The sequence below is a fragment of the Melanerpes formicivorus genome, unplaced genomic scaffold (genome assembly GCF_026170545.1).
Source record: "Melanerpes formicivorus ecotype bairdi unplaced genomic scaffold, bMelFor1.0.p_v2 SCAF_15, whole genome shotgun sequence".
NCBI classification, from domain to species: Eukaryota; Metazoa; Chordata; class Aves; order Piciformes; family Picidae; genus Melanerpes; species Melanerpes formicivorus.
The window spans coordinates 10,483,010-10,510,763 of NW_027142367.1; the positions used below are offsets into that span (position 1 = coordinate 10,483,010).

Here is a 27,754-nt window from a genome sequence, read left to right on the forward strand (position 1 = left end):
AAATGTGGTGCTGACAGACATGGTTTAGCACCAGCTTTTGTAGAGTCAGAGAACAGTTGGACTTGATGATCTTAAAGGTCTCTTCCAACCCAAACAATTCTGTGATTCTGTGACTTTGTTCCTAGCGCCCTTCCCATGCTGCAAAACAGGGATTACGAATGCCTGGTCACTGAGAACTGGATTTCTCTCTGCCTAGAGGTGCTGTGGAACAAGATGCCAGGTTACAGGTTGGTGAAATTGTGTTATCCTCCATCTCTCAGTGACTTCCTGTATCTAATTGAGGGTCAGTACATGTGCCTTTCATTTTTCTATCTGTAATATCAATCTGATAATTGCTTATCACATTCTAAAAGAGGTCTTCACCTTTGGATATCAAATACTTAGTTAACTTAGTGAACTTTATGGATTAGGGTTATAGGTTGGGCTTGATGTTCCTGAAGGTCTTTTCCAACCTGAACATTTCTGTGATTTTGTAATACTGACTATGTTTACTTCATTCCCAGCACAAATATCTATCTGCATGGGCACATTTAATTTATTGTTACATAGAATCACAGAACTGGTTAAGTTGGAAAAGATCTTTATGATCATCAAGTTCATTCACTAACCTAACACCACCGAGTCCACCACTAAACCACGACCCTCAGCACCACACCTATCCTCCCCTCTACTCAGCCCTGGTGAGACCCCACCTGGAGTACTGCGTCCAGTTCTGGAGCCCCTATTACAAGAGGGATGTGGAGGTGCTGGAGCGTGTCCAGGGAAGAGCCACAAGGATGATCAGAGGGCTGGAGCACCTCTCCTATGAGGACAGACTGAAGGAGTTGGGGCTGTTCAGTCTGCAGAAGAGAAGGCTCCGAGGTGACCTAATTGTGACCTTCCAGTATCTGAAGGGGGCCTACAGGAAGGCTGGGGAGGGACTTCTCAGGATCTCAGGTAGTGATAGGACTAGGGGGAATGGAATGAAGCTGGGGGTGGGGAGATTCAGGCTAGATGTGAGGAGGAGGTTCTTCACCATGAGAGTGGTGAAACCCTGGAATGGGTTGTCCAGGGAGGTGGTCGAGGCCCCGTCCCTGGGGGTGTTTAAGACCAGGCTGGATGAGGCTCTGGGCAGCCTGATCTGGTGTGGGGTGTCCCTGCCCGTGGCAGGGGGGTTGGAACTAGATGATCCTTGTGGTCCCTTCCAACCCTGAATGATACTATGATACTATGATACTATGATACACCTTGTAAAGCCCTCCAGGGATGGTTACTTAACCACTTCTCAGGAATAAAGGTCAGTTTATATTAAGATTCTTTCTGAACCTCAACTGCATCTCCACTTTCACTAGTAATATGAGACGTACTTCCACATAAAGGTGAAAATTAAAGTGTTACAGGGTATTGAAACAGCTGCAGTTGTGGAGAGAACAAATCTGCTCAGGGTGTTATCCCAAAAGCAGGGTAGTTTACCTGGTGTGCAACAGTCAGTGCAGACACAGAGCATCTACAAAATCTATAGTGCAAACTCTAAGAAGGGTGGTCTTGTAGGCAAGGGACATCTTTTCTCTCTCCCTTATTCCCTTTCTCTTCCTTTTGGTAACTGTAGAATCAGAATTGTTTTGGTTGGAAGACCTCTAGGTTGTTGTTAAACAGTGTCTCAAAGTGCCATGTCTACAGGCAAGAGGGTAGAGGTTCATAGAGAGCATCACAGAGAGACATTAAGTGCTGGAACATGTCCAAAGAACAACAATGAGGGTGGTCTAGAGAACAGCTGAGGATCAGGAGCACTTGAGGGAAGTGTGGCTGTTTAAGCTGGACAAAAGGAGGTTCAGCAGCTTGCTCTCTACAACTGTGTGAAAGGAGGTTGGAGAGAGGTGGGGATTGCTCTCCTTAATATCAGGTGATAGAATGAGAGAAAATGGCCTGAAATTGTGCCAGGAGAGCTTTAGTTTGGATATTGGGGAAAAAAAGTTTTACTGAAAGAGTGGTCAGGCATGGGAATAGGTGGCCCAGGGAGGTGGTGGAGTCACTGTCCCTGAAGGTGTTCAAGAAATGTGTGGACATGGCTCTTCAGGTCATCATTTAATGGCCATCACAGCCTTAGGTTGACAGTTGGACTTAAAGATCTTGGAGGTCTTTTCCAGTTGTAACAATTCTATGATTCTATGACAAGAGGGCAGAGCCTCAAGTTGCACCAGGGGAGGTTTAGGTTGGACATTATGAAAAATTTCTTCCTTGGAAGACTTGTCAAGCCCTGGAACAGGGTGGAGTCAGCATCCCTGGAAGAGTTTCACAGCCACGTAGATGTGGTGCTGGGGGGCACGGTTTAGCGTTGGCTTGGCAGTGCTAACGGTTGGACTCGATGCTCTCAAAGCTCTCTTGCAACCCGAACGACTCCGTGCTCCTGTGACAGCTCAGTCTGACGGATCCTTCCCTGGGCAGGAAGCCCGGCTAGCCCGAGCCCAGCACGCCGCACTAAGCCCCGTTGGCCGAGCGGAGGCAGCGCGCACCCCACGGCAGCCTCCGCGAACCAGCTAGGGCTGCGCGCTCCCTCGGGCGGGCGCGCGCTCGCAGGCGGCGCGTGTCCGGCGCATGCGCAGAGCTGCGTCTCCTTGGGGCCGCTCGGAGGGCGAGCCTAGGCCGCAAGGAGAGGGCAGGGGCGGACGGGGGTCGCTGCTGCTGCCGCCGCCACTATGTTCCTGTGCGCTCCGCTGCGGGCCGCGGCCGCACGCTCGGTAAGCGAGGAGTCTGCCGCTCCGGCGGTGCCGACGCGCTTTGTCCCCGCAGGACGGGGCCGGGCTTGGCTGGAGCAGGCCGAGGGAGAGGTGGGAGGCCGCGGCGGGGAGAGGAGAGGGTCGGTGCTGTTCTCACAGCAGGTAGACGGGAGGCTGAGCCTCGAGGGAGGGCAAGGCTGGGCCTCGGGGGAGAAAGGCCTGGAACAGCCGGTGAAAAGGCGTCGCTGCCGGGTTGCCTGCTCTGCCCTCGGCGTTTGCCGGAGTTGGCTGACCGTCTGTAGAGCTGCGCTGCCTGGCATCCAGTGCCTGCTGCTGCCTGCTCTGTAGCTGCTTGGTGCCTATGGGAGGTTACTGGGGAGCTCCCCAAGTGGAAATAAATTTTCCTTCTTGCCTGTGTGTGTAGGAATAACCTTTGGAAGGCAACCCCTTAATTTATTTTTTGCTTCTCAGTCAGCTCTTCACACAAATTGGAATTCTTCAGGGCAGGGCAAAAAACCGTGGGCTCATTCTGCTGCTGCTTCAAGCCTAAAATTTACAGGTGTGGTTCTTGAAAACGTTCAGAGCAATATGCGTGGCTAAAAGGAAGAGGCTTTACTTGAAATGCTTCCTTTTGAAGGAACACTGCATATGTGTCACATTTACTTAGCACCGAGTATGGTACCAGAGCATCACGTCCATGTTTATAGGTTTGTAGAATGTATCAATTGCCTGCAGAATTGTGGTTGTGTTTTCAGGCTGTACATGCACTTCTGTATCTTTTACTTGAATTTTCTGTGCTGTCTTGCTCACTTAGAACACTCAGGTTTGCCTGCCAGTGCAGTTCATTTGATGTGTTTCTTACCTCCTTGTTAAAGACAACTGAGATTTTGCTGGAAAAAGTGGCACTGGGAAAGAGCTTGCAACCCATGGAGTTATCTCTCTATCCTAGAGCTCATTGTGGCTCTTGGTGCAGAATGGCAAATGAGTTGCTTTTCTGGATGCTGTTTCCAGGTGTGCCAGAAGTGGAGAGCAAAGAGTAGGTGGATACATAGAACAACATATACCTGACTGCACAGTAAATCCAATGTCTCCTGGAAGGACTGATCATATGACAGGGAAATACTGCATCCATGTGAAATTACAGGAGATGATGCTGAAAAGATTGAGCTGATTAGGTTGCTCTTACAGGAGAGCAGGGGCTGTAGGTCCCTTAGACTTAGGCTTGGATTTCAAAACCTGTGACTGTATTTTTGCTGTTTTGATCCACTTGACATCTAGAAGGCAGGTGTCAAGGCGACAGGGATAGACTCTTTTCAGTGGTGCCCAGTGACAGGACAAGGGGCAGCAGGCACAAACTGGAACCCAGGAGGTTCCTGAGTATAAGAAACTTCTTTCCTGTGAGGGTGCTGGAGCCCTGGAGCAGGCTGCCCAGTGAGACTGTGGACTCTCCCCTGGAGGAACTCCAAACCCACCTGGACATTTTGATCATGGGCTATCTGCTATAGGCAAACCTGCTTTGGCAGGAGGGTTGGACTAGAGGATCTCCAGAGATCCCTTCCAACCCCCACCATACTGGGATACTAGGATTCTGTAAATGCTTACTAGAGAAGAACCTCAGGAAAATCCTTCCTGAAGTGGCTGATGAGAATGTGTATTCAAGGCTCTTCAGCAGTGGCAGAGGATTATCTGGTTGAAGTTAAACCCTTTAACTTCTACACTGAAATGGTCGAGGCAAGTCAAAATTGCTGTCCAAATAGTATGGGAAAGACTTTAATAGGCTCTCCTTAATTTAAACTGTTAGTGATCACAGTGGAATTAGTGGCTTACAGTTAGGAGTCAAGATGGGTCTGAAAGCAGGCACTAGCAGTGTGTAAATTACCAACTACTAGTATTGCCTCCTTTCTTTTGTTTGCAGGTGAGACAAGTCCGGTACGTACACAGAACAGCAGTGCGCAATGCCGCCGGGGGAGCCCTATTTGTGGTAAATAATTTTCTTTCTTAATGTAAGGGAGGTGTGTGAGAAGACTTTGGCATCTCCTTTATTCAGCCTGAAAGCTGCTGATGTGCAGGACCTTGCTATGGAAGACTGCTGGCGTTTACAAAGACACGTGGTTTTAGTAGAGCTTTTCCTTAGAGTTGTGTTAAGAGTATGGAGAGGTTTTACTGTAGATTTCACAGAATCACAGGATGGTGGGGGGTGGAAGGCACCTCTGGACATCATCTAGTCCAAATGCCTGATAAAGCAGGGGCACTCAGAGCAAGTTGCCCAGGATTACAATGAGGAGGCTTCATCCTCTTCACACCCAACTATATTTATAAGTGTTGCAGTGATCCCCTCTCTCTCTCTGCTCTTCTGGGGCTAAGAAACCCCAGGCCTTTCAGTCTTTCTTCTTTATAGGGGTGTTTCAGTTCCCTCAGCATCTTTGTAGCCTCCATTGGACTCTGTCCAGTAGTTTGCTGTCTCTCTTGAATTGGGGAGCCCAGAACTGGACACAGGACTCCAGTGACTAGGGTAGAATAGAGTATCGGAGGCGATGGAGATTGGAATCAATACGGCTGACTAATATGATCGAGTATTGTTCCTTTATTGTTCCAGTGTTGCAGGCCTGTAGAGCAGGCCTGTAGTGTGAGTATAGCACAGTAAAGTGTAGAAGAACAGGAGACAGGAAAGGCAGAAGTGCGTAGCAAGAGAACTGCTACAACTTACATAAACTCGGAGTGCCCTGTTGGCATAGCTCCATTGGTTCCCTCTGAGTGACCACACATTGCACTATTACAGATTATTGGTCCAACTACTAATGACACGTAAGGTTTGTTGATGCAGGAGCATCTCCTGTTGTCCCAAGATAACTGTCCATGTTTATAGCTACCAGTGCCTTGTTTTAGTTACATGCTGCAGGCACAGCACTGTTTTGCTACACTGCTAGCTGGCTCTGCACTTATGCTGAGCATGGCCTACCACCATGTCAGGCTCTAGGCCTGCACTGCCAGATTGCTCACACTGCTCGTCGCTGGCATTGCCACAATAGAGGGGACGTGAACACCCCTCAGTTTGCTGGTCACACTATTCTTAATGTGCCCCAGGACACCACTGGCCTTTTTCACCATAAGAACGTGTTGCTTGCTCATGGTGAACTTGTCTATAAGCACTCCTGGATGGAGCTGATTACCAGCAGGTCAGCCCCTCACCTGTACTGGTACAGGAGGTTATTCCTCCTCGGGTGCAGGGCTCTACCTTTTGGCTTTGTGTTTCATTTCTTTTCTATGAAACCCCTTTCATAGTAGTGGTGACCTTAGCAGCTTTTGTGTGTGACTGCAGAGGAGATGTTGCTTAAACTTTATTTCATTATCGACCAGTTCTTGTTCCCTTTTTTAACTGGAGTCAATTGAGCTTGTCATTGAAACCCTTGAAACTTTTTGCAAGCTCATTTCCTTGAATGGGATGCTTAACCTCAGAATTACCCTTAGCTAAAGGTCTAGCCATGGTTACTAAGAGTTGAAAAGTGTGGTTCCTGTTCATATATGTGACGTAGCATGTTGCATCTTGATTTATAATTGAGTTTCCATGTGTGAAGCAGATGTGATGTCCACCTACCTCTAAAGAGAGCCTGAAGTATCTTGAGAGGTGGATTCTGTCTTCTGTCCCATTCTCCATTCAGAGCTTTTTAGCAAGTTTATAGTGTTAACAGTTGAAGGATTTGCCAGTTTCCCAACATTTGGTAGCAATCAGCATGTTATTAGAGTTGATCACTTTGACCGCAGACGCTCCTGAGCGTTTTGGGGCAGATTTGTGTTTCTTTTCTGCAGTTTCCCTCATAAACTTAGTGGGGTGTGATGGGTTAGGGCTGGGCCAGCCACTGGAGATGCCAGAGGTTATCTATGAACCCCTCTCCCTTCCCAAAAGGAAGGAAAAGGAAATAAGGGAGAGAGACTGGTGGTTTGGGAAAGGAAACTGAAACAGCTTTAATGGAAGTAATAATAATAAAATGAAATGCACAACAATCGATACAAAGCAGTGTGGAACCCAACCCCTGATGCCAAAGATGTCATTGTCACCAGTGATGTTGGGCAGGCACTGGGGAAGTCCCAGATGGGATTCAGCAGCAGACAGGAACCAGATTCAGGAACACACATACTGGGAAGGCAGAACCCTCTTTGAACGCTGGCCATTGAAGAAGAGACTTGATTCTGGTGATCCCTCAGCTTGATCCTGAAGATGATGTCCATGGGATGGAATCCCTATTTGGTCAATTGAGGGTCACCTGTCCTGTTCAGTCCTCCTCACAGGTGCCACCTCTGACTTCCTGTGCCCCAGGATGGGGCACAAGATGTGGCAGTGCCCTTGGTCTGTCTGGGAGCAAGTCTAAGCCAGAGCCTTTCTGCAGCCCAGCCCTTGGCAGTAACTCTCCCCATCAGTGTTCTCAGTGCTAGAAGCAGCCACCGGCTGTGGAAACCTGCCCTGAGCTTCAGAAAGTGTCCTCACTGAGCAGAGGCTGAGCTGAGAAGTCAAAGCTATGTGAATATTCAGGCATTTTTCAAGATTAACTGTTTAAATTATTTGCTGGAAGGAGGAAGCTAAAAATAGTGAAAGGGAAGTAGAAAAGTAAAGTTGTGTGGTTTAGTTGGCTACTTGTGATTTGCAGTTGTTTATTTACTAGTGCCATTGTTGTCTTTGTGTTCTGCAACAGAGTCCTCCCTAGAAAAGCACAGGAAATTGTGGGGGCTTGTTTTAAGTGGGTTAAGTGTGGGTTTTTTGGTGTGAAAGATACTGAGGTGCTGGAGCAGGTCCAGAGAAGGGTCATGAAACTGGTGGAAGAGCTAGAGCACAGGTCTTCAGAGGACTGGGGTTGTTTAGCCTGGAGAAAAGGAAGCTGAGGGGAAACCTTCTTGCCCTCTGCAACTCCCTGAAAGGAGGCCGAAGTGAGGTGGCAGTTGGTCTCCTGTTCCAAGTAACAAGTGATAGTCAAGAGGGAATGGCCACAGGTTGCATGAGGGATGACTGAGAATTGGACATTAGGAAACATTTCTTCACTGAAAGAGTGTTTAAGCCCTGGAACAGGCTGCCTGGAACAGACTATTTCTATGAGCATCTCTTATATGAGAAAAGGCAGAGAGAGCTGGGACTGTTGGAGAAGGCTGGAGAAGGGGGGATGTCATCAATGTCCGTAAATACCTGAAGCAAAGGTGCAAGGACAGTGGAGCTGGGATCCTTTCAGTGGTACCCATTGGCAGGACCAGAGGCAGTGGGCAGAAACTGAAACACAGGTTCCATCTGAACATAAGGGAAAAACTACTTTCCTGTGAGGGTCCCTGAGTTTCCTGCGAGGGACTCAGGTTACCCAGAGAGGTTGTGGAGTCTCCTACCTTGGAAATGTTCAGAGCCAGCCGTCTGGACACGGTCCTGGGCAAGCAGCTTTGGGTGGCTGTGCTTGAACAGGGTGAGTTAGGCACAGCTGACCTCCAGAAGTCCTTTTGAACCTCAGCCACTGTGGTTTGTTCCTTCCACTACTGTGTCCTTAATTGTGATCTAGGGTTTCCACAATCCATATCCTAAAAAGCAGCAGAAATGAACCCAAAACAGAAAGAAGCAAATCCACTCATTTCAAACTCAGACATGGTTTAGCACCAGACTTTGTAGTGTTACATAATGGTTGGGCTCAATAATCTTAGAGGTCCTTTCCAAATGAATTGATTCTATGCTCTATACTTACTTGCAAAAGAACCTTGAGATTAAGGACAATTGCAAATGGATCAAATAGTTATGGAAAGCAAAGTAGCAGCCTGAAATTGAATGGGGGTGTGGATTTGAGAAGGAAAACTTAAGTTGTGGAACTTGTTGTTATGAATCATGGAACTATGCACAGAATAGGTATAAAGGGAAAGGGTGGAAGTTCCAAGTTGTGCAGCATTTCCAGTCAGTTTTTCTTCCATCAGCCTCTTTTTGAGAACATCATTAAAACATGTAGAAAACCCTCACCAACAATTGCCAAGCTGTATTAACAGTGTTGAAAAGGTCTGTTCTCATAACACCACTGTATTGCTCAAGAAATAACATGAATAAGGCACTGTTTTAAAGAGTGAGTACATTTCTAATATTTTTGATAACTTTCTGGGGGGTATTTAGTCATTTATGATTGAGTACTATGAAATTTTTATCTGGACTGTATGACCTCAGTGCATGGAACAGGTCATACTGAGTGTAATCACACAGCACTTACAGGATGGCCAGGGGATCAAGCCCAGCCAGCATGGATTTAGGAAGGGCAGGTCCTGCCTGACCAACCTGATCTCCTATGATCAGGTGACTGCCTGGTGGATGTGGGGAGGCCTGTGGATGTAGTTTACCTGGACCTCAGCAAGGCCTTTGACACCGTCCCCCATAGCAAACTCCTGGCCAAGCTGTCAGCCCATGGCTTGGACAGCAGCACTCTGAGCTGGGTTAGGAACTGGCTGGATGGCCGAACCCAGAGAGTGGTGGTGAATGGTGCCACATCCAGCTGGCGGCCAGTCAGTAGTAGTGTCCCCAGGGATCAGTGCTGGGCCCCATGCTCTTTAGCATCTTTATTGATGATCTGGATGAGGGCATTGAGTTGATCATCAGTAAATTTGCAGACAACACCAAGCTGGGGGCAGGCATCTGTTAGAGGGTAGGAGAGCTCTGCAGAGGGACCATGACCAGCTGGACAGAGTCCAAGGGTGTGAGATTTAACACATCTAAGTGCTGGGTTCTACACACTGGCCACAACAACCCCATGCAGAGCTACAGGCTGGGGACAGAGTGGCTGGAGAGTGGCCAGGCAGAGAGGGACCTGGGGGTACTGGTTGACAGTAGGCTGAACATGAGCCAGCAGTGTGCCCAGGTGGCCAAGAGGGCCAATGGCATCCTGGCCTGTATCAGGAACAGTGTGACCAGCAGGAGCAGGGAAGTCATTGTGCCCCTGTACTCAGCACTGGTTAGGCCACACCTTGAGTCCTGTGTTCAGTTCTGGGCCCCTCAGTTTAGGAAAGATGTTGAGCTGCTGGAACATGTCCAGAGAATTGCAAAAAAGCTGGGGAGGGGTTTGGAGCACAGCCCTGTGAGGAGAGGCTGAGGGAGCTGGGGTTACTTAGCCTGGAGAAGAGAAGGCTCAGGGGAGACCTTACTGCTGTCTACAACTATCTGAAGGGAGGTTGTAGCCAGGTGGGGGTTGGTCTCTTCTCCCAGGCAACCAGCAGGAAGAAGTTCTTTATAGAAAGATTGGCCATTGGAATGGGCTGCCCAGGGAGGTGGTGGAGTCACTATCACTGGAAGTGTTTAAAGAGACTGGATGGGGTGCTTGGTGCCATGGTTTAGTTGATTAGCTGGTGTTGGATGATAGGTTGGACTGGATGATCTCAAAAGTCTTTTCCAACCTGGTTAATTCTGCTCTATTCTAAATCAATTTTATTTCAGCAACTCAACTCTAATGAGAAGGTATTTTTTTTCACCACAGTAAATCTGTCCTGAATAACTTTCTGCCAGCTCTCTTTTTACACCTTTCCCTTTTCTTTTCTTGAAGCACAGAGACAGTCCTGAAAACAACCCAGATACTCCATTTGAGTTCACACCAGAAAACCAAAAGGTAAGGAGACAAAACAAGTTAAATGCACAGACTTTTCTTTTGGATCAGTACTGATTTGATTGTTTTATCCCCTCTCTGCCTTTGAAAAGCGCATAGAAGCCATCATAAACAACTACCCAGAGGGACACAAGTCAGCAGCTGTCATGGCAGTACTGGATCTGGCCCAGAGGCAGCACGGATGGTTGCCTATATCAGCTATGAACAAGGTATTTAGTGCTTTGTTATCTTTTAAACCTAATTTTACTGTGTTCTTTAAATATCTTAATGGAATATTGGCTTATTTGGTCACATCAGAGTAATGTGAGATTTACATGTGTAACACAATTATGAGAGTTCCCTGTGACATTGCATTTGACAAGATAAAAGGGATTCAGGAGCTTGGGGTCTGTTTGAAGGCTGTTAGCCCACTGTTAAAAACTGTAGACAGAAGAAAACAGATATTTCATGGGCCTTATTTAGAATCAGAGAATTACAGACTCATTAAGGTTGGAAAAGCCCTGCAAGGTCTCTGGGTCTAACTGTTAGCCCAGCACTGCCAGGTTGCCATGAAACCACATCCCTCAGCACCACTTCTACATGTCTTTTAAATCCTCCCAGCGATGGGGACTGCACCACTGCCTTGGGCAGCCTGGTCCATGGCTTCTCAACTCGTCTGAAAAAAACTTGTAATATCCAACCTAAACCTCCCCTGGTGCTACTTGAGGCCTTTTATTCTCTTTCCATCACTTGGCACCTGGGAGAAGAGACCAATTATCTCTGAAGGTTTTGAAGTGAACAGGTGTTATCTGTGGTCTGTTTGCCTGCGGTAGAGACTGCAACGTAAACCAGTTATGCTTTTGGAAACAGCCAGTTCTGCACCTGAGCAGTTGGCCAGGGGTCCACGTTAATGAGGTCAGGGACTGGCTCAATGGAGATCAAGCTTCTTTGCCTATTTACTGATATGACACCAACCTGCAGATGTAGCCATGGTGCTCGTAAGCCCAGCTGTAGTGTGTCACAGAACCCAAGGCAGACTTGCTGAGTCTGAGTTGGATGAACGTGGCACCAGCCTCCAAGCATTCCTTTCCCAAAAGGCTGACATGGGTTAGTGTGGGCAGATGTGTAAGAGTTCTGTTCATTCATGGAGCACAAGTGCAGGATGAGCTGGAGCTGACAGGGAAAGCTGGAACCCACCTGCCTCCTCACACCTAGCTCGTGTGTGATGCTAGATGCTGGAAGGGAGCTGAACTCCTCGTTATGCTAATTCATGGCTTAGTGGAGCTTGTGCTTGAGTAAGGTGATTCCACTTGGCACCAGAATCACAGAATAGTGGGAGTTGGGAAGTACCTCTGGAGATCATCCAGTCCAACCCTTCTGCTAAAGCAGGGTCACCCAAAGCAGGGTGCCCAGGTTCGCAATGTCCAGGCAGGTTTGGAATCTGTCCAGAGGAGACTCCGCAGCCTCTCTGGGCAGCCAGCTTCAGGGCTCCAGCACCCTCACAGGAAAGAGTTTATTGACATTTAGGTGGAAGCTCCTTGGTTCCTGTTTGTGCCCCATGTCCTGTCACTGGGCACCACTGAAAAGTGTCTGGTCCCATCCTCTTGACATTTGCTCTTTAGATATTGATAAGCACTAAGATCGTGGTTTTTTTCAGGACAAACAGCCCCAGATCTTGCAGCCTTTCCTCCTCAGATGCTCTATTTCCCTCAGCATCTTTGTAGCTGCTGCTGGACTCTTTGCAGCAGTTCCTTGTCTCTCTTGAACTTGTGAGCCCAGAACTGGACCCAGTACTACAGATAGGGCAGAGTAGAGGGAGAAGGAGAACTTTCCTCTGTCTGCTGGTCACACCCTTCTTAATGCATGCTAGGACATATTGGCCTTCTTGGCCGTAAGTGCACATGCTGGTCATGATAAACTTGTCCACCAGCACTCCCAGGTCTTTCCCTGTGGAGGTGCTTTCCAACAGGTCAGCCCCTCACTGGTACTGGTGCAGGACCATACACTTGTCCTTGTTGAACATCGTGAGGTTTCCCTCTGCCCAGCTCTCCAGCCTGTCCTGGTCTCACTGAATGGCAGCACAGCCAGAGAGGATATCTGTCACTCCTCCCCATTCTGTATTGTCAGCAAACTTGCTGAAGGACTGCTCTGTCCTTTCAACCAGGTCCCTGATGAAGATGTAGAACAAAACTGGACCCAGTCCTGACCTCTGGAGAACTCCACTAGATACAGGCCTCCAGCTAGATTCTGTACCACTGATCACAACCCTCTGAGATTTGCCCTTCAGTCAGTTCTCAATCTGCCTCACTGTCCACTCATCTAACCCACACTTGCTAAGCTTCCCTAGAAGCATGTTACAGGAGTATCAGAAGGCTTACTGAAGTCAAGATAGACCCCATTGTTTTGATTAGGAATAACTTAATGAGGTGGGAATTACAAAAATATACTGAGCTTTGTTTTCCCCAAAACTCCACCCCAAAATTATGTACAAAACTAGTTAAATTTTATTTACAGGTTTTATTTGGTGGGGAATTCTGCAAGGATGCTTATGGGCAACTTTAGTTCAATTTTGAGGATTCAGAAAATGGAAAAGGCTAAGCCACAAAATAGCTTTACCCCACTTATAAAGTCAGAGACAAGCCAGGACCCTAGGGAAAAGCTGAGGGTGCCAGATTTTACTCATGAGAGCAGAGCAGGAATTTGGAGATGGTCCCTGGATCTCTCCAGAGCTGCAAGCTTTATAATCCAATTTGTGGATCACGTGGCATAAATCCAAAGAAAATGGGACCCACCAAAATTAAAGTGTCTTTAGACATGGCTCCCACGAGGCAAATCTCATGGAGCAGCGCTGCCTTGCAGCGCAAGAGAAGCCCTACTGCCGGCGTGTTTCCAGCGAGCAGAGTTTACAGCAGGTAGAGTCACTCCAGTGTGGGTAGGGAGCAGGAACCCAGAGTATGCAGGTCCAGGGAGAAGCCAATTCCAGGTGCTGCAGGCAAATCTTGCCCATTTCACTGCAAATCTAATGAATCCCAAAATGAGTCCCAGAATGAGTCAGACCACTTTCTGGTTATTCTATTTAGGATTTCAGTAGACAGGGTGTCCAATACCAATGTATACTGGGCACAAAGAGCCCAGCCAGTCACAATTCCAGATCCCAGTGCGGGCTTCCCCACAAGTGAATACACGTGTGGGACTTTAGCTCCTGGCAGGAGGAAAGGCGCCTTTTTACCTTGCCCTGCTCAAGCCCCCAGGGAGAGGGGAAAGGACTTTTGAGCCCTTGTCTTCCCCCATTCAAACCTCCACAGACAGAGGTGGGGAAAGGGGGGTTTGGAGCACCCTACCACACCCATCCACTGTTTTCCCCTCATCCACCCCACTAGTTCAAGATAGACACAGTTGTGGTTTTGGTAGCCATTCCCTCTCTCTTCCTCATCCTGTGTTGCAGGCAGAGGACAGGTGACTTAGCAGCTTGTCGACCACCTGTACTGCTGCCCTGTGAGGATTTGATGGAATATCTGTGCTCTCCTTACAGGTTGCTGAAGTTTTAGAAATGCCTCCCATGAGGGTGTATGAAGTAGCAACCTTCTACACCATGTACAACCGCAAACCGGTGGGGAAGTACCACATCCAGGTCTGCACCACCACACCTTGCATGCTGCGGGACTCTGACAGCATTTTGGAAGCCATTAAGAAGAAACTTGGTATGATGCAGATTTGGAATACCTATTTATTTTGTTTTCCCCTTGTTTAATGATACTGAAGTAAAATTCTTCATGTGGTGGGCAGAGTAGTAGGGTTGTAAATAGATTAGAATCATCGGTGAATAGGCACTGGACTCTTCAAATGTCAGGTTTGGTTTTGGTTCTTCGAAGATGCTAGTAGAGGAGAGCAGAAAAGGCCATTGTCTGGAGAGCCCTTTACTGGTCTTAAAGTTGTTGTAAGGACAAATTTACAAGAAATGCATGTTTTTAACATTGCTCTTGGACTGACAAGCAATGCACTGTCCCATATACCAGTGTGCACTTACAGCCCAGAACGCAAATCACATCTGGGCTTCATGAAAACACCAGCAGATCCAGAGAGGTGATTCTGCCACTTCACTCTAATGAGACCTCACCTTGAGTGCCGTGTACAGGTCTGGAGCCCTCAATATAGGAAGGACATGGACCTCATGGAGTGGGTCCAGAGGAGGGCTGCAAAAATTACCAGGGGGTTGGAGCACCTCTGCTATGAGTACAGGTGAGGGATCGGGGGTTGTTCAGCCTGGAGAAGAGACCTAATAACAAATTTCCCATACCTGAAGGGGGCCTATAAGAAGGATGGAGAGAGACTGTTTACAGAGGCCTGCAGTGACAAAACAAGGGGCAATGGCTTCAAAATAGAAAAGGGCAGATTTAGATTGGCTGTTAGGAACAAGTTCTTTACTGTGAGGGTGGTAGAACACTGGAACAGGTTGCCCAGGGAGGTGGTTGAGGCCCCTTCCCTGGAGATATTCGAGGTAAAGCTTGATGAGGCCTTGGACAGCCTAACCTGGTTGGGGATGTCCCTGCTGACTGCAGGGAGGTCAGACTGGATGACCTTTGGAGGTCCCTTCCAGCCTGGATTCTATATATGAGAGGACTTTGACTGCTGTGGCACTTAATTAAAAATAGGATTTTTAAGAGATGCTGTATGGAAGTTGTGTGAGGTGTTTTTCACTGAAGGTCATAGAATCGTAGAATGGTTTGGACTAGAAGAGACCTTGAAGGTCCAACCCTCCTGTAGTCAGCATGGACATCTGCAATTAGATCCAGGTAGCTCAGAGCCCCATCCAACCTGGCTTTAAAAAATTCCAGGCTTGGAGCCTCCAAAACTTCTCTGGGCAGCCTGTTCCAATGCCTCACCACCCCAACAGTGAAGAACTTCTTTTTGTATCTAATCTCTATCTATCCTCTTTCAGTTTGAAGCCATCACCCCTTGTCCTATAACTACATGCCCTTGTAAAAAGTCCCTCTCCAGCTATCCTGTAGCTTCCTCTAAGTAATGAAAAGCCACAAGAAGGTCTCCCTGGAGCCTTCTCTTCTTCAGGCTGAACAACTCTCTCACTTGTCCTCACAGCAGAAGGGTTCCAGCCCTAAGATCATTGTTGTGTATTCCTCTGGACACTCTTCAAACAGGTTCATGTCTCTCCTGTAATGAGGACTCCAGAGATGGACCCAGCACTGCAGGTGGGGTCTCAGCAGAGCGGAGCAGAGGTCTAGAATCTGCTCCTTCTACCTGTTGCCCATGCTGCTGGGGAGCAGTCCAGGATGTGTCTGGCATCTGGGCTGTCAGTGCACATTGCTGACTCATGTCCAGCTTTTTGCCCACCAGCAGTGCCAGGGCTGCTCTCCATCCCACAGCCTGGACTGATACCAGGGGTTGCCCCAACCCAGGTGCAGGACCATGCACTTGGCCTGGTTGAACCTCATGGGTTTTGCATGGTCTCACCTTTCTGATGAGCTTGTCCAGGTTCCTCTGGATGGTAAATATGTTAATATAACTTACAAATTCCCCATGGAAAAAGTCCACTGAGGCTTCAGCCTGTTAGATGTAGCAAGAACTCAGGGGATTTGTTTGTGGGGTGTTTTCCTCCTCCCTGTGTGGTTATGTGGAAAAGAGGTTATTAGTTGATCTTACCCTCTATCAGGTTGCACTAACACTGCCTGAGGACCGCTGTGATAAGAGCTGCAGAACAGCTGCTTATTCTCTTCTCCCCTTCTAATAACTGTGGAGGAAAACTGCATTTCAGCATCTTCCCTTCCACAGAGAATGTTGTTGGGTTCAGACTCAGGTGTTGTTATGGCTTGTGTCCCTCAGCACCACATCTCTGAGCCTTTGAACAACTCCAGGGATTGGGATTTAACCACTTCCCTGGCGAGCCTGTTCCAGGGTTTGAGAGCCCTTTCAGTGAAGAAGTTTCTTCCAATGTTCAACCTAAACCTCCCCTGGTGCAACTTGATGCCATTTCCTCCATTCTTAGAGTGGTCATTTCATGGCTGTTTGGCAATAAATTGTGCCTGAAAACCTCCTTAACAAGGTCGCAAAGAGTTATTCCCAAGACTGCCTACTCACTTTATTAGAATCCTTTGTTTAATGGAAACATTTTTAGACTCATTAAAAAATATCATTTAACTACAGATGCTTTTAAGGCCAAAATACAAGTAATGAGGAGACTGAGAGTGATGTTTTATCAATCTTGTTCAGCAGCCATTGGTGATCCTACTACTCTTTCATTGTTTTAGGTATAAAAGTTGGAGAAACAACCCCTGATAAGCTGTTCACACTGATAGAAGTGGAATGTTTGGGTGCTTGTGTCAATGCACCCATGGTTCAAATCAATGACAACTACTATGTAAGTATGACAGTTCCTTCTGAAAGGTCACACTTCTGTGCTGGGCTATCTCTTTATCTTCACTAGCTTCGCATTCTGAGGTTTTGGTTGGTCATTTCAAATTCCTGTTGGCAGGGTCAGTGTATTACCTAGAGCAGCTGGGACCTCTAGAGATCATCCAGACCAACACCCCTGCTAATGCAGGGTCACCCTCAGCAGGTTGCCCAAGAGTGCAATGTCCAGGTGGGCTTGGAATCTCTCCAGAGAAGGAGACTCCACAACCTCTCAGCAGCCTGCTCTAGGATCCCCACAGGATCCTTGCAGGGAAGTTTTTCCTCATGTCCTAGAATGGTAGGGGTTGGAAGGGACATTTGAAGATCAAGTTCCAACACCCTTGCTAAAGCAGCATCACTCAGGACAGACCACACAGTACTTCCTGGGTTTTGGCCTTTTCCTGGAGTGCTTTGTGAAAGTGCATGGGTGTATTTTTCCTTTCTTTCACTCTTGATATATCTGAGTGGGGTGATGCTGTTCTGCAATGGTGGCCTCCCCATCAGTCTTCAGCTTCTAAATGGGAATTTGTTAAGCATTTGAAAGCAGATGGATGGAAATCTTGGACTGATTGAACACTTTTTTTGAACTTGTAGACTTCTGAGAGGTTGTGGAGTCTGCATTTGTGGAGATCTCCAAAACCCACCTGGCAATGATCCTGGGCAACCTACTGTGGGTGACCCTGCTTTAGCAGAGGGACTGGATGACCTCCTGAGGTCCCTCCATCCCCTACCATGCTGGGAATCTTTGAATGGTGGCTCACTTGGATGCCATCAGACCAGCAGAATGAATGTATTGACTGAATCCACCTTTAAAAAACCCTTATTTTGAAAATATTTTGTTAGCACAATCTGGTTAATTTTCTGACACATTTGTCACAGATGACAGCCTTTTGCAGTATCTGCAGTGGCAGGTGTACAGCAGCTAGGCAGAGACCCACTTTCACTGATCCACCAAGGAAGCTGAAAGCACCCCCATGTCATGTATCATAGAATCAGAGAGTTGTTTGGGTTGGAAGAGGTATTTAAGATCATCAGGTCCAAATGTTAAGCCAGCACTGCCAGGTCACCACTAAACCACATCCCTCAGCACCACATCTGCATGGCTTTTCAATCCCTCCAAGGATGGAGACTCCACCACTTCCATGCACAGCCTGTTTCAGGCCTTTACAAACCCTTTCAGGGAATTATTCCTCACGACCCACATGAACATTTAGTTCTAATTTCTGCAACTATATGTGAACAAAAAAATTAACATTAAAATGATAATTGGCTTTTTAATATTTCTTTTTTTTTTTTAAGCTAGTGTGTGTGTTCATGGACAGGATAAAAATTTCTCCTGCTGGCATCACACCAAAGAGCCACTATCTCCTACAAGAGGCACAGATATTGATTCCCTATTTTGTCAGTGATTTTGGTTTTGTTCTTTTAACAGGAAGATTTGACACCTAAAGATATTGAAGACATCATTGATGAGCTGAAGGCTGGCAAAGTTCCCAAACCTGGCCCACGGTATGCTGTATTTGTGTAATACTGGCCAGCTACTCCAAGACCTGTCTTGTTGAGAAACTAAATTCCTTTTCCAGTGGTTTGAGTTCACAACCTTCAGCTAAAAAGCAGTAATTTACTAACTAGGATGGTGTGTGTACCATGCTGTGTGGTGTGGTCAACATGCTTGAAGGGAAGGGATGTCATCCAGAGGGGCTTGGACAGGGGATTCTAGATGATGACAAGCTCTGTTCTGCTCTGCTGAGACTCCACCTGCAGTGCTGCATCCAGCTCTGGATTCCTCAGCACAGGAGAGACGTGGATCTGTTGGAGCAGGTCCAGGGCAGGCCACAAAAATTACGAGGGCTTGGAATCCCTCTGCTGTGAGGACATGCTGAGAGTTGGGGTTGTTCAGCCTGGAGAAGAGAAAGCTTCAGGAAGAGCTTAAAGTAGCCTTCCAGTGTTTGAAGGGGGCTACACGATGGATGAAGAAGGACCTTTTAAAAAGACGTATTGACAAGGGGTAATGGCTTCAAACTGGAAAAAGCCAGATTGAGATTAGACAAGAAATTCCTCCCCATGAAGGTGGTGAGCACTGGAAGAGGTTGCCCAGAGAAATGTGGAGGCTCCTAGCCTGGTAGTGTTCTAAGCCAGGTTGAACGGGGCCTTGAGCAATGTAGTGTAGTCGGTGTCCTTGCCCATAGCAGGAGAGTTGGAACTAGATAGATCATTTGGGTCCCTTACAACCCAAACCATCCTATGATATAGAAATAAAAATAGTGCTCCTGTCTTGCATTTCAGTTGCAAAACTACCTGTCACTTATTTGAGTTTGGAACCCTTTTGATCTCAGCATAGTATTGCAGGTTTTCTCAAAGTTAAGTAGGAAAAATGGAAGAAAAAGAAGGGGTTTCAGCTTTAAGTCAGATTCCTAACTATTTTCTCTGCAATGGTTAAATGATATCTGTGGTGAGAACAACGCTAGCAAGGCATAAACCTGCTTTTGTTTTTCAGGAGTGGACGTTTTTCTTGTGAGCCAGCTGGAGGCCTCACTTCTCTGACTGAACCACCCAAAGGACCAGGTTTTGGAGTTCGACCTGACCTCTGAGGATTTTTGTAATATAAATATAAACTGTGGAAATTATAATAAAAGTAATTTTAATCTCAGTAAAATCATGTACATTCTAATACTCTTTTAAAATTAAGCAAGCAGCAGCAATTAGAATAATGCCTGTGAAGTGTACTAACAATTCCAAATAATAAGGGGTTCTACAGACTGGGAAGTGACTGAGAGATAACTTACAACAGGGAAGTGAAAGTTGCATCTTTTAATCATTGAAAATTCTTTCAAATTTTTCTAAGGTTCTTTGAAGAAGCACCAAAAATGGCTAAATTCCAAGTCTGGCAAATGCACAAGGAAACAAACCAAAAGGAGCTGGACCAGTTGACATCCCATCAGGCCCCGTGTCCATTCAGCAAGACCAGGACGGGCTGGAGAGCTGGGCAGAGGGAAACCTTGATAAGAGCAATATAACAATAAGAGCAAGTGTAGGGTCCTGCACCAGTACAGCTGTTGACCTGCTGGAAAGCTGCTCTGTACTTGTGAGTACTGGTGGGCAAGCTCACCATGAGCCAGCAATTTGCCCTGTTTTGCTGTGAGGGGGCCAGAGGCCTGGAGCAGGCTGCCTAGAGATTGTGGAGTCTATGCTGGAGAGCTTTCAAACCCACCTGGACACTGTGATCCTGGGCAACCTGCTGTGGGTGATGCTGCTTTAGAAGCTGGGTTGGACTGAATGATCTCCAGAGGACTCTTCCAACCTTTGGCATGCTGTGATTCTGTGAAATTTAAAACCAAAACCCCAAACAGGATCCAAGCCATGCTGTGTACAAAATCCATCAGGTTCAGTAAGAGGTGGTTCTTCTTGAGTCTAATTCTTGTTATTACCATTCCACGACTAGAAAAAGTGTGAAAATGATCTTTTTATCATGTTACAAGAAACCCCCAAATAGTAGTACTCACTACCAAAAGAAAGAACAGCCACAAGAAACTGCTTCCTGAACAAATTTATTCAGTACAGCCAAACTATGGGGGTAGGAAAGGGCAGAAGATACCACAATGGTTTACATAGCCAAGTGTAATGTATGAAACCAGTTACAAGTCACAGATCCTCCTCTGAACTTACTGCTGTGTCACCTACTTTTAAGAACTCATCTGTGTAAATTGAGGTATTTCTCCCAATATATAAAAGTTGCAGAAAATGTTTGAAACTATTGGGTGCATGCTGATTATCAGTACTTGTCTAAACTAATCTCCCTCTTCTGAGTCAAATTTTGTTACCTACATGTTTCCCTGCAATTACATCATCTAGTTTGTTTATGCCACTCACATTGGTCATGTTCCTTTGGCAAGGACAACAATTATTTTGGTGCAACAAGTCTGCCTATTCCTTGACTAGTAAGGATAATTCACATTAACCTTGTGTGGTACAGAGGTGACACACCACTGTTTAAAATTAAATGACATCTTTTAAGATAGCTTTAGGACTGTGTAATAGTTGAAGAGAAATAATCAAATAACCATTAGTCTTCTCCCTCATCCACTTCATCAGTTATAGAAGGCTTTATGGTCAAGGCTCCTATATGAAAAAAAGATTGGCAATCATTTTATTGACAATAATGACCAAGAAAAACCCAAACCACATCCTGATTTTTACTGAATGAGGGACATGCTCTACTAATTCTCCAAATGTAAAAGCAGAAGCCAAAGAATGTCCTTTAACTTGGAAGGAAAAATAGACTACCTGGAAAAGATACTAAGAAGGTACAGTCCTGGAAAACAAAATGACATTTAGAACATGAAAGCGAAGACATGCAAACAATCCATGGGAGAGGCTGCTGGTGGTTTTTCTTTCCTCTGGTAAGAATGAAGACATGAGAACGATGGATTAACAGGAAACTCCACTAGGTACCTATTGATGGGTTGGGTAACATTTCTGGTTTTCGGAACAGCGTTCTATCATGAAACAGGAAGCAAAGGCTGCCAGAGACAAGGAGAAGAGACTAACAGAGGGGTAGCAATGAGGCGTTAATTGACTGATGCCTTCTGCTAGTCATAGAATCATTTTGGTTAGAAGGGACCTTTAAGATCATAAAGCCAAACTGTTTACCCAGCACTGCCTGGTCACCACTAAACCACCTCCCTCAACACAACGTCTACAGGTCTTTCAAATTCCTTCAGGGTTGGAGACTCCACCACTTCCCTGGGCAGCCTGTTCCATGGCTTAATCTTTTGGGGGAAGAAATTTTTCCTAATATCCAACCAAAAACCTCCCCTGGCACAACTTGCCCTATTCCTTGTTAGTAGACAGAAGTGTCTGACCCCTGCCACACTCCAACCTTTCAAGTAGGAGGTCTCCCATCAGCCTCCTTTTCTCCCAACTAAACAACCCCAGATCCCTCAGCTGTTTCTCACAAGTCCTGTTCTCCAGACCCTTCACCAGCTTTGTTGCCCTTCCTTAGACACACTCCAGCACCAACACGTCCTTCTTGTAGTGTGGGCTCCAAAAGTGAACCCAATAGTCAAGGTGTCCCACCAGTGGTGAGTACAGGGGGACAGTCACTGCCCTAGTCCCAATGATCACAAAATCGCTGATCCAAGCCAAGATGCTGTGGGCCTTCTTGGCCACCTACCAGTCCAAACAGTAGTTCTTACCTAAGCTTTAAAGAACCATCTCTTTTAATTACAGATAGATAGTATTATAAAATCTTAACATCTGCTGCACAAGATGTTGCTGATGAAACACTCCTTCCCCTCTCAGCTGACAGGAAAAAATATGCAGTGAACACAGCTCATGTGCTGTCCTACCTGCTCCCGCTCAGCTGACAGTACTGACGGTGTGCGAACAGCATGGAAAGGACACAACAGTTATTTCATGACACAAATGATTTGTAGCAGCACTAGTACAGTAAGATTTTTGAAAGCAAGTTAAAAGAGGTTTGCCTGAATAGATGACCTTTACAAAAACAATGTTTTAATTCTGAAAAAAAAATCCCTTCCTGACTTGCACAGTAAATATTAAAGGACGTCCTGCTTTCTACACAATCAGCAAAGTAATCCAGTAGTAGCCTGAGCATGGCTATTAAAGCTACACTAAATGGAAGGGCTTTGTTTATCTGCCTCAAAACACTACATCTGACAGACACCTGTTATCCAAGAACCCACGAGTACGGAGCCACCCAGATTAAGTCTTTACCACACGGTACTATAAAATAGTACTTAAGCAGATGCAAAACCTTTCCCAAGTGCAGACGAATGACCCATTTTCAAGGTAGCGAATAGCATCAGCCTACTTCTGTAACCCCACCCCCCATGCATTTACATGTTTTGGAAACTTTGAAGCTGGCTCAAACGTTGGACGGGGCTGGGGGATGCATGCAGCCCATCAAAGGTCTCGCGGGTCCTTGCTGCACTCACCGAGATGTAAAGAGCTAGGCGGGAGTGACGGGTGGGCAGGGTTCGGGGGGATTCCGCCATAGAGATGGGCTGGAGAGAAGGAGCCCCAACCGGTGGGCTAGCGGCCGGAGGGACGGAACCCCGACCGGGCCATCAGCCGCAGAGAGCTCGTCCGTCCACAGTCTCTCTTCGCGGGTGCTCTGAAGGCGAACGATCCCCTAAAGCTAAGCTCTCCGACACCACACCACATGCACCTGGGTCGTAGTGTTTCTCCCAAAATCTGCGGACCCTTCTACCGGTCCGCAGAAATCCTCTCAGCCCCCGTCAAAGAGCCTATTCCAAGAAACAAAGTGCTTCGTACCCAGCGGGAGCAGCGGTCCCTCCTGAGCCCTCCGTACCCACCGCTCCCCGCTTCCTTCGGAGGCGCCGCTGCTCCCGGGCCGCGCATGCGCACTGCACCGCCCGTGAAAACTCACTGCGCCATCGCCGCCGGAAAACCCCTCCCCGGGGAGGGAGCGGCCGCCACCGGCACGGTGGAGCTGGCAGGGATCCCGCCGGTACCACTATGTCAGCTCCCATCCCGCCGAGGAGATCTCGAAGGCTCTTATTCTCCCTCACCCCACAACCCTACGCGCCGCAACGGTGCCGCCGCCATTTCCAGAAAGTTCCAGTGGCCGCGGCTGGCCAGCGCCTGCGCAGTCCTCGCGTCCTCTTCCCTTACACACACCCCCCTCACCTCCGGCATGCTCTGAGCCCGTTATTCGAGCGGGGGAACGAGGCAGGAGGCGCTGTCCGTGCCCGTCTCCCTCGGGGCGGGGAGCGGGGCGCTGACGCTCCTCAGAGACACGCGCACACAACCGCACTACTCTTCCCAGCCCGGCGATGTAACGCTGGCGGTGGCGCTGCCCGCCCGAGCCCTGGGTGAGGGCCACGTGGGCGGGACACGGCCAATGGGAGCTCGGCGGAGCTGGGCTCCGGCGGCGACGTTGGGGAGTGGGGAGGGGAGGGGGGAGGGAGCGGTAACGGCAGCGCAGGGGTAGGGGCAGAGGGAGGGAGAGGCAGTGAAGGGGCGTTTTCAAACCCTACAGCGGCCAGGGCTGAGCCCGAGTCCCTCTAGGCACCGCTGGTAACAGTGGGTGGCAGCCGCTCCCCTGTCAGATCTCTGACGGAGAGAGGAGCGGGGGAAACGGCGGGAGAAGGAGAAGGACGCGTCCCGTCGCTGGCTCCTGGGAGAAGGTAAGGACCGGAGAGCAGCCTTACCACTCTTTCCATTCCCGGTGAGGGATTCGCGCTCCTTCCCGCTGCCGCCGCGGTGCCTGCCACTCTGTCTCTCCGAACGCGTTCGGGGACCCCTTACCCGGTGCCCGCCTCAGGAGGTGCAGCCGCTGCCCTGCGCTCCCGGGCAGCGGACACTGCGTCTGTGTGTGTCCCCCGGGCCTGTCCCCGCAGTGCCCTGCGCCGGAGGCACAGCGGCGGCGGGCAACGGCTGTCCGCTGTCAGCCTGTCAGTGGCGCGGCGGGAGCCATGGCCGCCGCTGTCACCGTCTGGCGGCCGCGCCTCTCGCCCCGCCGAGCCCAGCCCCTGCCCTGCCGTCCGGGGAGAAGGGCTCAGGAGGGAGGGAGGGACGGTGGGCGCAGAGGACCTGGGCGGTGGTTTCTTACTGGGGAGGTAGTGGGGAGGGAGGTGGCAGTGGCGGGGGCTGCCCGGGTGCTGAGGGCGGCATGGCGGTGCGCACACACACAGACACACACACAGACACACACGCCCCGCCGCCCCGCCTCCCAATTTTGGCAGCTCCCGCAGCCTCAGGACTTGCTCCGCCGATTTGGGCCGTGCCACCCCAGTGCGGGGCAACCTGCCTTTGTCAGACCGAGGGCCCGGGGTGAGGCGTTTGGTCGCTATTAGGCTCTAGCCTGCCGTAACGTGCTAAAGGGGTGCCCCGGCTGTTTGGCACAAGAGAAGGGTTGAGCTGGCTCGGTGTGCCAGCGCAAGGCAGCGCTGAGGTGGAGCACAGGTGACACAGGCAACAAAGGAAGGACGAGAAGGCTCAGATGCATAGTTTTTCGTGCTAGTTCAACCTTGACTCTGCAGGTGCTGCTGCTGACATTCAGCCTTTATTGAAGGGCTGGATAAGAAATTGAATTATTTTTAGTTTATTTTAACCCTTTTAAGTGAAATCGGTCGTTTAATATTGGTGTTATCAGCTAGAGGTCTTGTAGATGTTGCCTGGATGCTGCCACTGTGTTCTCTGCCTTTCTTCTGTGGGCCATGGGGGTGTGGAGGAAAATCTGAATTTATACCTCTGAATTATAAGGTAGGTTATGGGATAAAGCAGCTCTTCCATGAAGGCAAGTGACTAAGTTGTGATGCTTGTAGGAACAAAAAGCTGTCAGTCAGATGTGGAACAGTCCAGATGACCCTGTGTTCCAGGAAAAAAATGTTTAATCTGGGAACACTAGAAAAGGGTGAGATCATCATGTCTATAAGAAATCATTAGCTTCTATTAAAATAATTCCCTGTTATTGATATGTCACGATTTGAAGGTGAGGGAACACTTCTGCTCTCTGGTTTTGGGGCAGTGAGGGTTTGGGTGTTTTTCAGTATGCAAGTTGATGGCAGCTTGATTGTCCTCATGTCTTGGTTACTGTAGGTACAGACATGGTGAGCTATTCACATCCTATACTTGCTTTCCTCCTTCTGCTGTAATCTTCTGCAACAGTTCAGAGGGTAATAGTCCCCAGAGTAACAGAACTTCAAAATGATGTGAGATGTCAGGGCATTTTACCTGCAGATGTTGGGTGTTGCTTATTTCATTCTTTGGACAGAAACTCAAACTCTTAGCTAACTTTGTGGCTTGATCAGCTGGGGACCTTAATTTCACCCTGTGTGAATGAGCAGGTTTCTATGCAAGGCTGAGACACTGTCTCCTCAAATAGAATTTGAAGGTTTGACATACAGCGGAATGCTTCATTGGGAGGGTGATGGCAACCCTGTTGACCGTCTCTGTCTTTTCCTTCTTCAACACTTCCCTTTTCCTGTATGTGTCTTGTAAGCTAAAATAACAGACAATACCAATGTTTTCCTCTGCACTCCAAGAGCTATGGTGGTAGCATCCTTGTAGTGATGTCAGTTTTTTGGTGCATTACATGTGAGTCGCTCTTCTGATTTCCTGGCTTTTCTTAGTAATTGCTGGGTGCAGAGAGTTGATCCAAGAGCCTTCAGTTGGTTTGCAAAGATGACAACTCAGGCTTTCAGACATAAGGATTTTGGCTTTTCCATTACCATCTTTTTGTGTGTTCTTCTTCCACCTGGAGGATGATCCAAAATTATTTCTGAACTCTAAATATTACAGACAGCAAAGCTTAGGACAGATGTTGGGTGACAAAACAAGATCTGTGCAACAAGCTTAACTTCTTTTAGGGTTTCTTCCAGCTTGCTTTCACAACAGGTAACTTCTTTGAGGAAAAGATCTTTTAATAAGAAGGTGAAGTAAGTGTGTGAAGCTTTCTTTGGCATTACTTGAAGGGGGTACTACTACATCAGAGACAAAGTGGAACTCAGGAAGTTCCACCGCAACATGAGGCAAAACACAAGTAAGATGCTTTAAGTTTTCATCTTGCTTTCTTATCTTTTTAATTTGGTAGCAAAACTTGGTTCTTATTAACAAAGATGGGTAGGGTGACTAATTTCCTGTCTATAAGGTCCTTCTCCAAAAAGAGAAGGGTGGCATTGCAACCAGTACCAGAACAAGAGGACACGGTCTCAAGCTGCACCAGGGGAGGTTTAGACTGGATGTTAGGAAGAAATTCTTCATAGAGGGAGAGAGTGATTGCCCATTGGAATGGGCTGTCTGGGGAGGTGGTGGAGTCACCATCACTGGAGGTTTTTAGGAGGAGACTTGATGGGGTGCTTGGTGCCATGGTTTAGTTGATTAGGTGGTGTTGGATGATGGGTTGGACACGATGATCTTGAAGGTCTCTTCCAACCTGGTTTAGTCTATTCTATTCTATATTTACTCTGAAGGTGCTGGAACCCTGGAACAGGCTGCCCAGGGAGGTGGTGGAGACTCCTTCTCCAGAGACTCAAAACACATCTAGACATACGTGTTTCTCTGTGGCCTGCCCTAAGTGATCCTGCTTTGGCAGGGGGGTTTGAGTTGACGACCTCCAGAGGTCCTTTCCAACCCCTACCATTTTATGATTCTATGATTACCGCTTACCATAGGATTAAAAGCATATACTGAAATTTTAGTACCTATTTTTATTAAATTAGTGGTCATTGATCAGTCTACAGCTTCATTGCACCATTAAATGTCTGGTTAGATCACTACAAAGCCCATGAACTGCTTCAGTTTCAATTTAGCTGGATGCAAAGTCCTTTTAGGGGCAATGAGAGAATGCAGAAATGACTTTTTACTCAATATTGGGCATACAGAGATCTATGAAAACAAATTGTACTTGTTGAACTGATTAAACAGAGTCATAAAATCTCAGCATGATAGTGGGAAGGTACCTCTGGGGATCATCTAGTCCATCACCCCTGCTAAATCAGGGTCATGCACAGCACGTTGTCCAGGATCACAATGTCCAGGTGGGTTTGGAATTTCTCCAGAGAGGGAGACTCCACAACCTTTCTGGGCAGCCTGTTCTAGTGCTCTGTCACCTCACATAAAGAAATTTTTCTTTGCCTTCAGATGGAATCTCCTGAATTCCAGTTTGTAGTTGTTGCCCCTTGTTCTTTTCTCTGTTCCTCATGAAAAGTGTCTGGCCCCATTCTCTTGATCCTGTCCTTTAGATGTTGATGAGCATTGAGAAGATCCCTTCTCAGCCTCCTCCAGACTAAACAGCCCCAGGTCTCTCAGCCTTTCCTCTGCAGAGAGAGATACTCCAATCCCATAGTGTCTTCATAGCCTCTGCTGGGCTTTCTCTAGCAGGGTTCCTTGTCATTCTTGAACTGGGAAGCCCAGAACTGGACTCAGTACTCCAGATATGGCCTGACTTGGGCAGAGTAGAGGGGGAGGAGAACCTCCATCGACCTTGATTTACCATGTTTAGATGATCTTAGGCTGATGAAATCATCTGAAAGCCCAGCACAGTTGGTTCTCTCTAAAGTTGGAAGCAACTATTGGTCCCAAAATCTG

At 47.8% G+C, this 27,754-nt stretch overlaps 2 protein-coding genes and 1 long non-coding RNA gene across 6 annotated transcripts in view; 2 read left to right on the plus strand and 1 right to left on the minus strand.

Annotated features, from left to right (window-relative positions):
* The first annotated feature begins 2,578 nt into the window (after positions 1-2,578).
* Positions 2,579-19,334, plus strand: NDUFV2 (NADH:ubiquinone oxidoreductase core subunit V2). Its single transcript, XM_068147600.1, has 8 exons — positions 2,579-2,717; positions 4,612-4,677; positions 10,235-10,297; positions 10,387-10,503; positions 13,806-13,974; positions 16,537-16,646; positions 18,111-18,187; positions 19,176-19,334. Exons 1-8 carry the CDS (start codon positions 2,676-2,678, stop codon positions 19,267-19,269), a joined length of 738 nt encoding a protein of 245 aa, XP_068003701.1. The 5' UTR covers positions 2,579-2,675; the 3' UTR covers positions 19,270-19,334.
* On the minus strand, positions 6,635-9,030 carry LOC137445673 (uncharacterized). Its single transcript, XR_010988452.1, has 2 exons — positions 8,061-9,030; positions 6,635-7,950 (listed from the first exon to the last, which is right to left on the minus strand). It is a non-coding gene; the product is annotated as an uncharacterized lncRNA (long non-coding RNA).
* A 4,297-nt stretch (positions 19,335-23,631) lies between the features above and the next one.
* ANKRD12 (ankyrin repeat domain 12) overlaps positions 23,632-27,754 on the plus strand; it is a 63,345-nt gene continuing 59,222 nt past the window's right edge. For all 4 annotated transcript variants that reach the window (XR_010988453.1, XM_068147601.1, XM_068147602.1 and 1 more), the window contains exon 1: positions 23,632-23,850. The gene's annotated coding sequence lies outside the window, so the exon portion shown is untranslated. The remainder of the gene's footprint in view (positions 23,851-27,754) is intronic.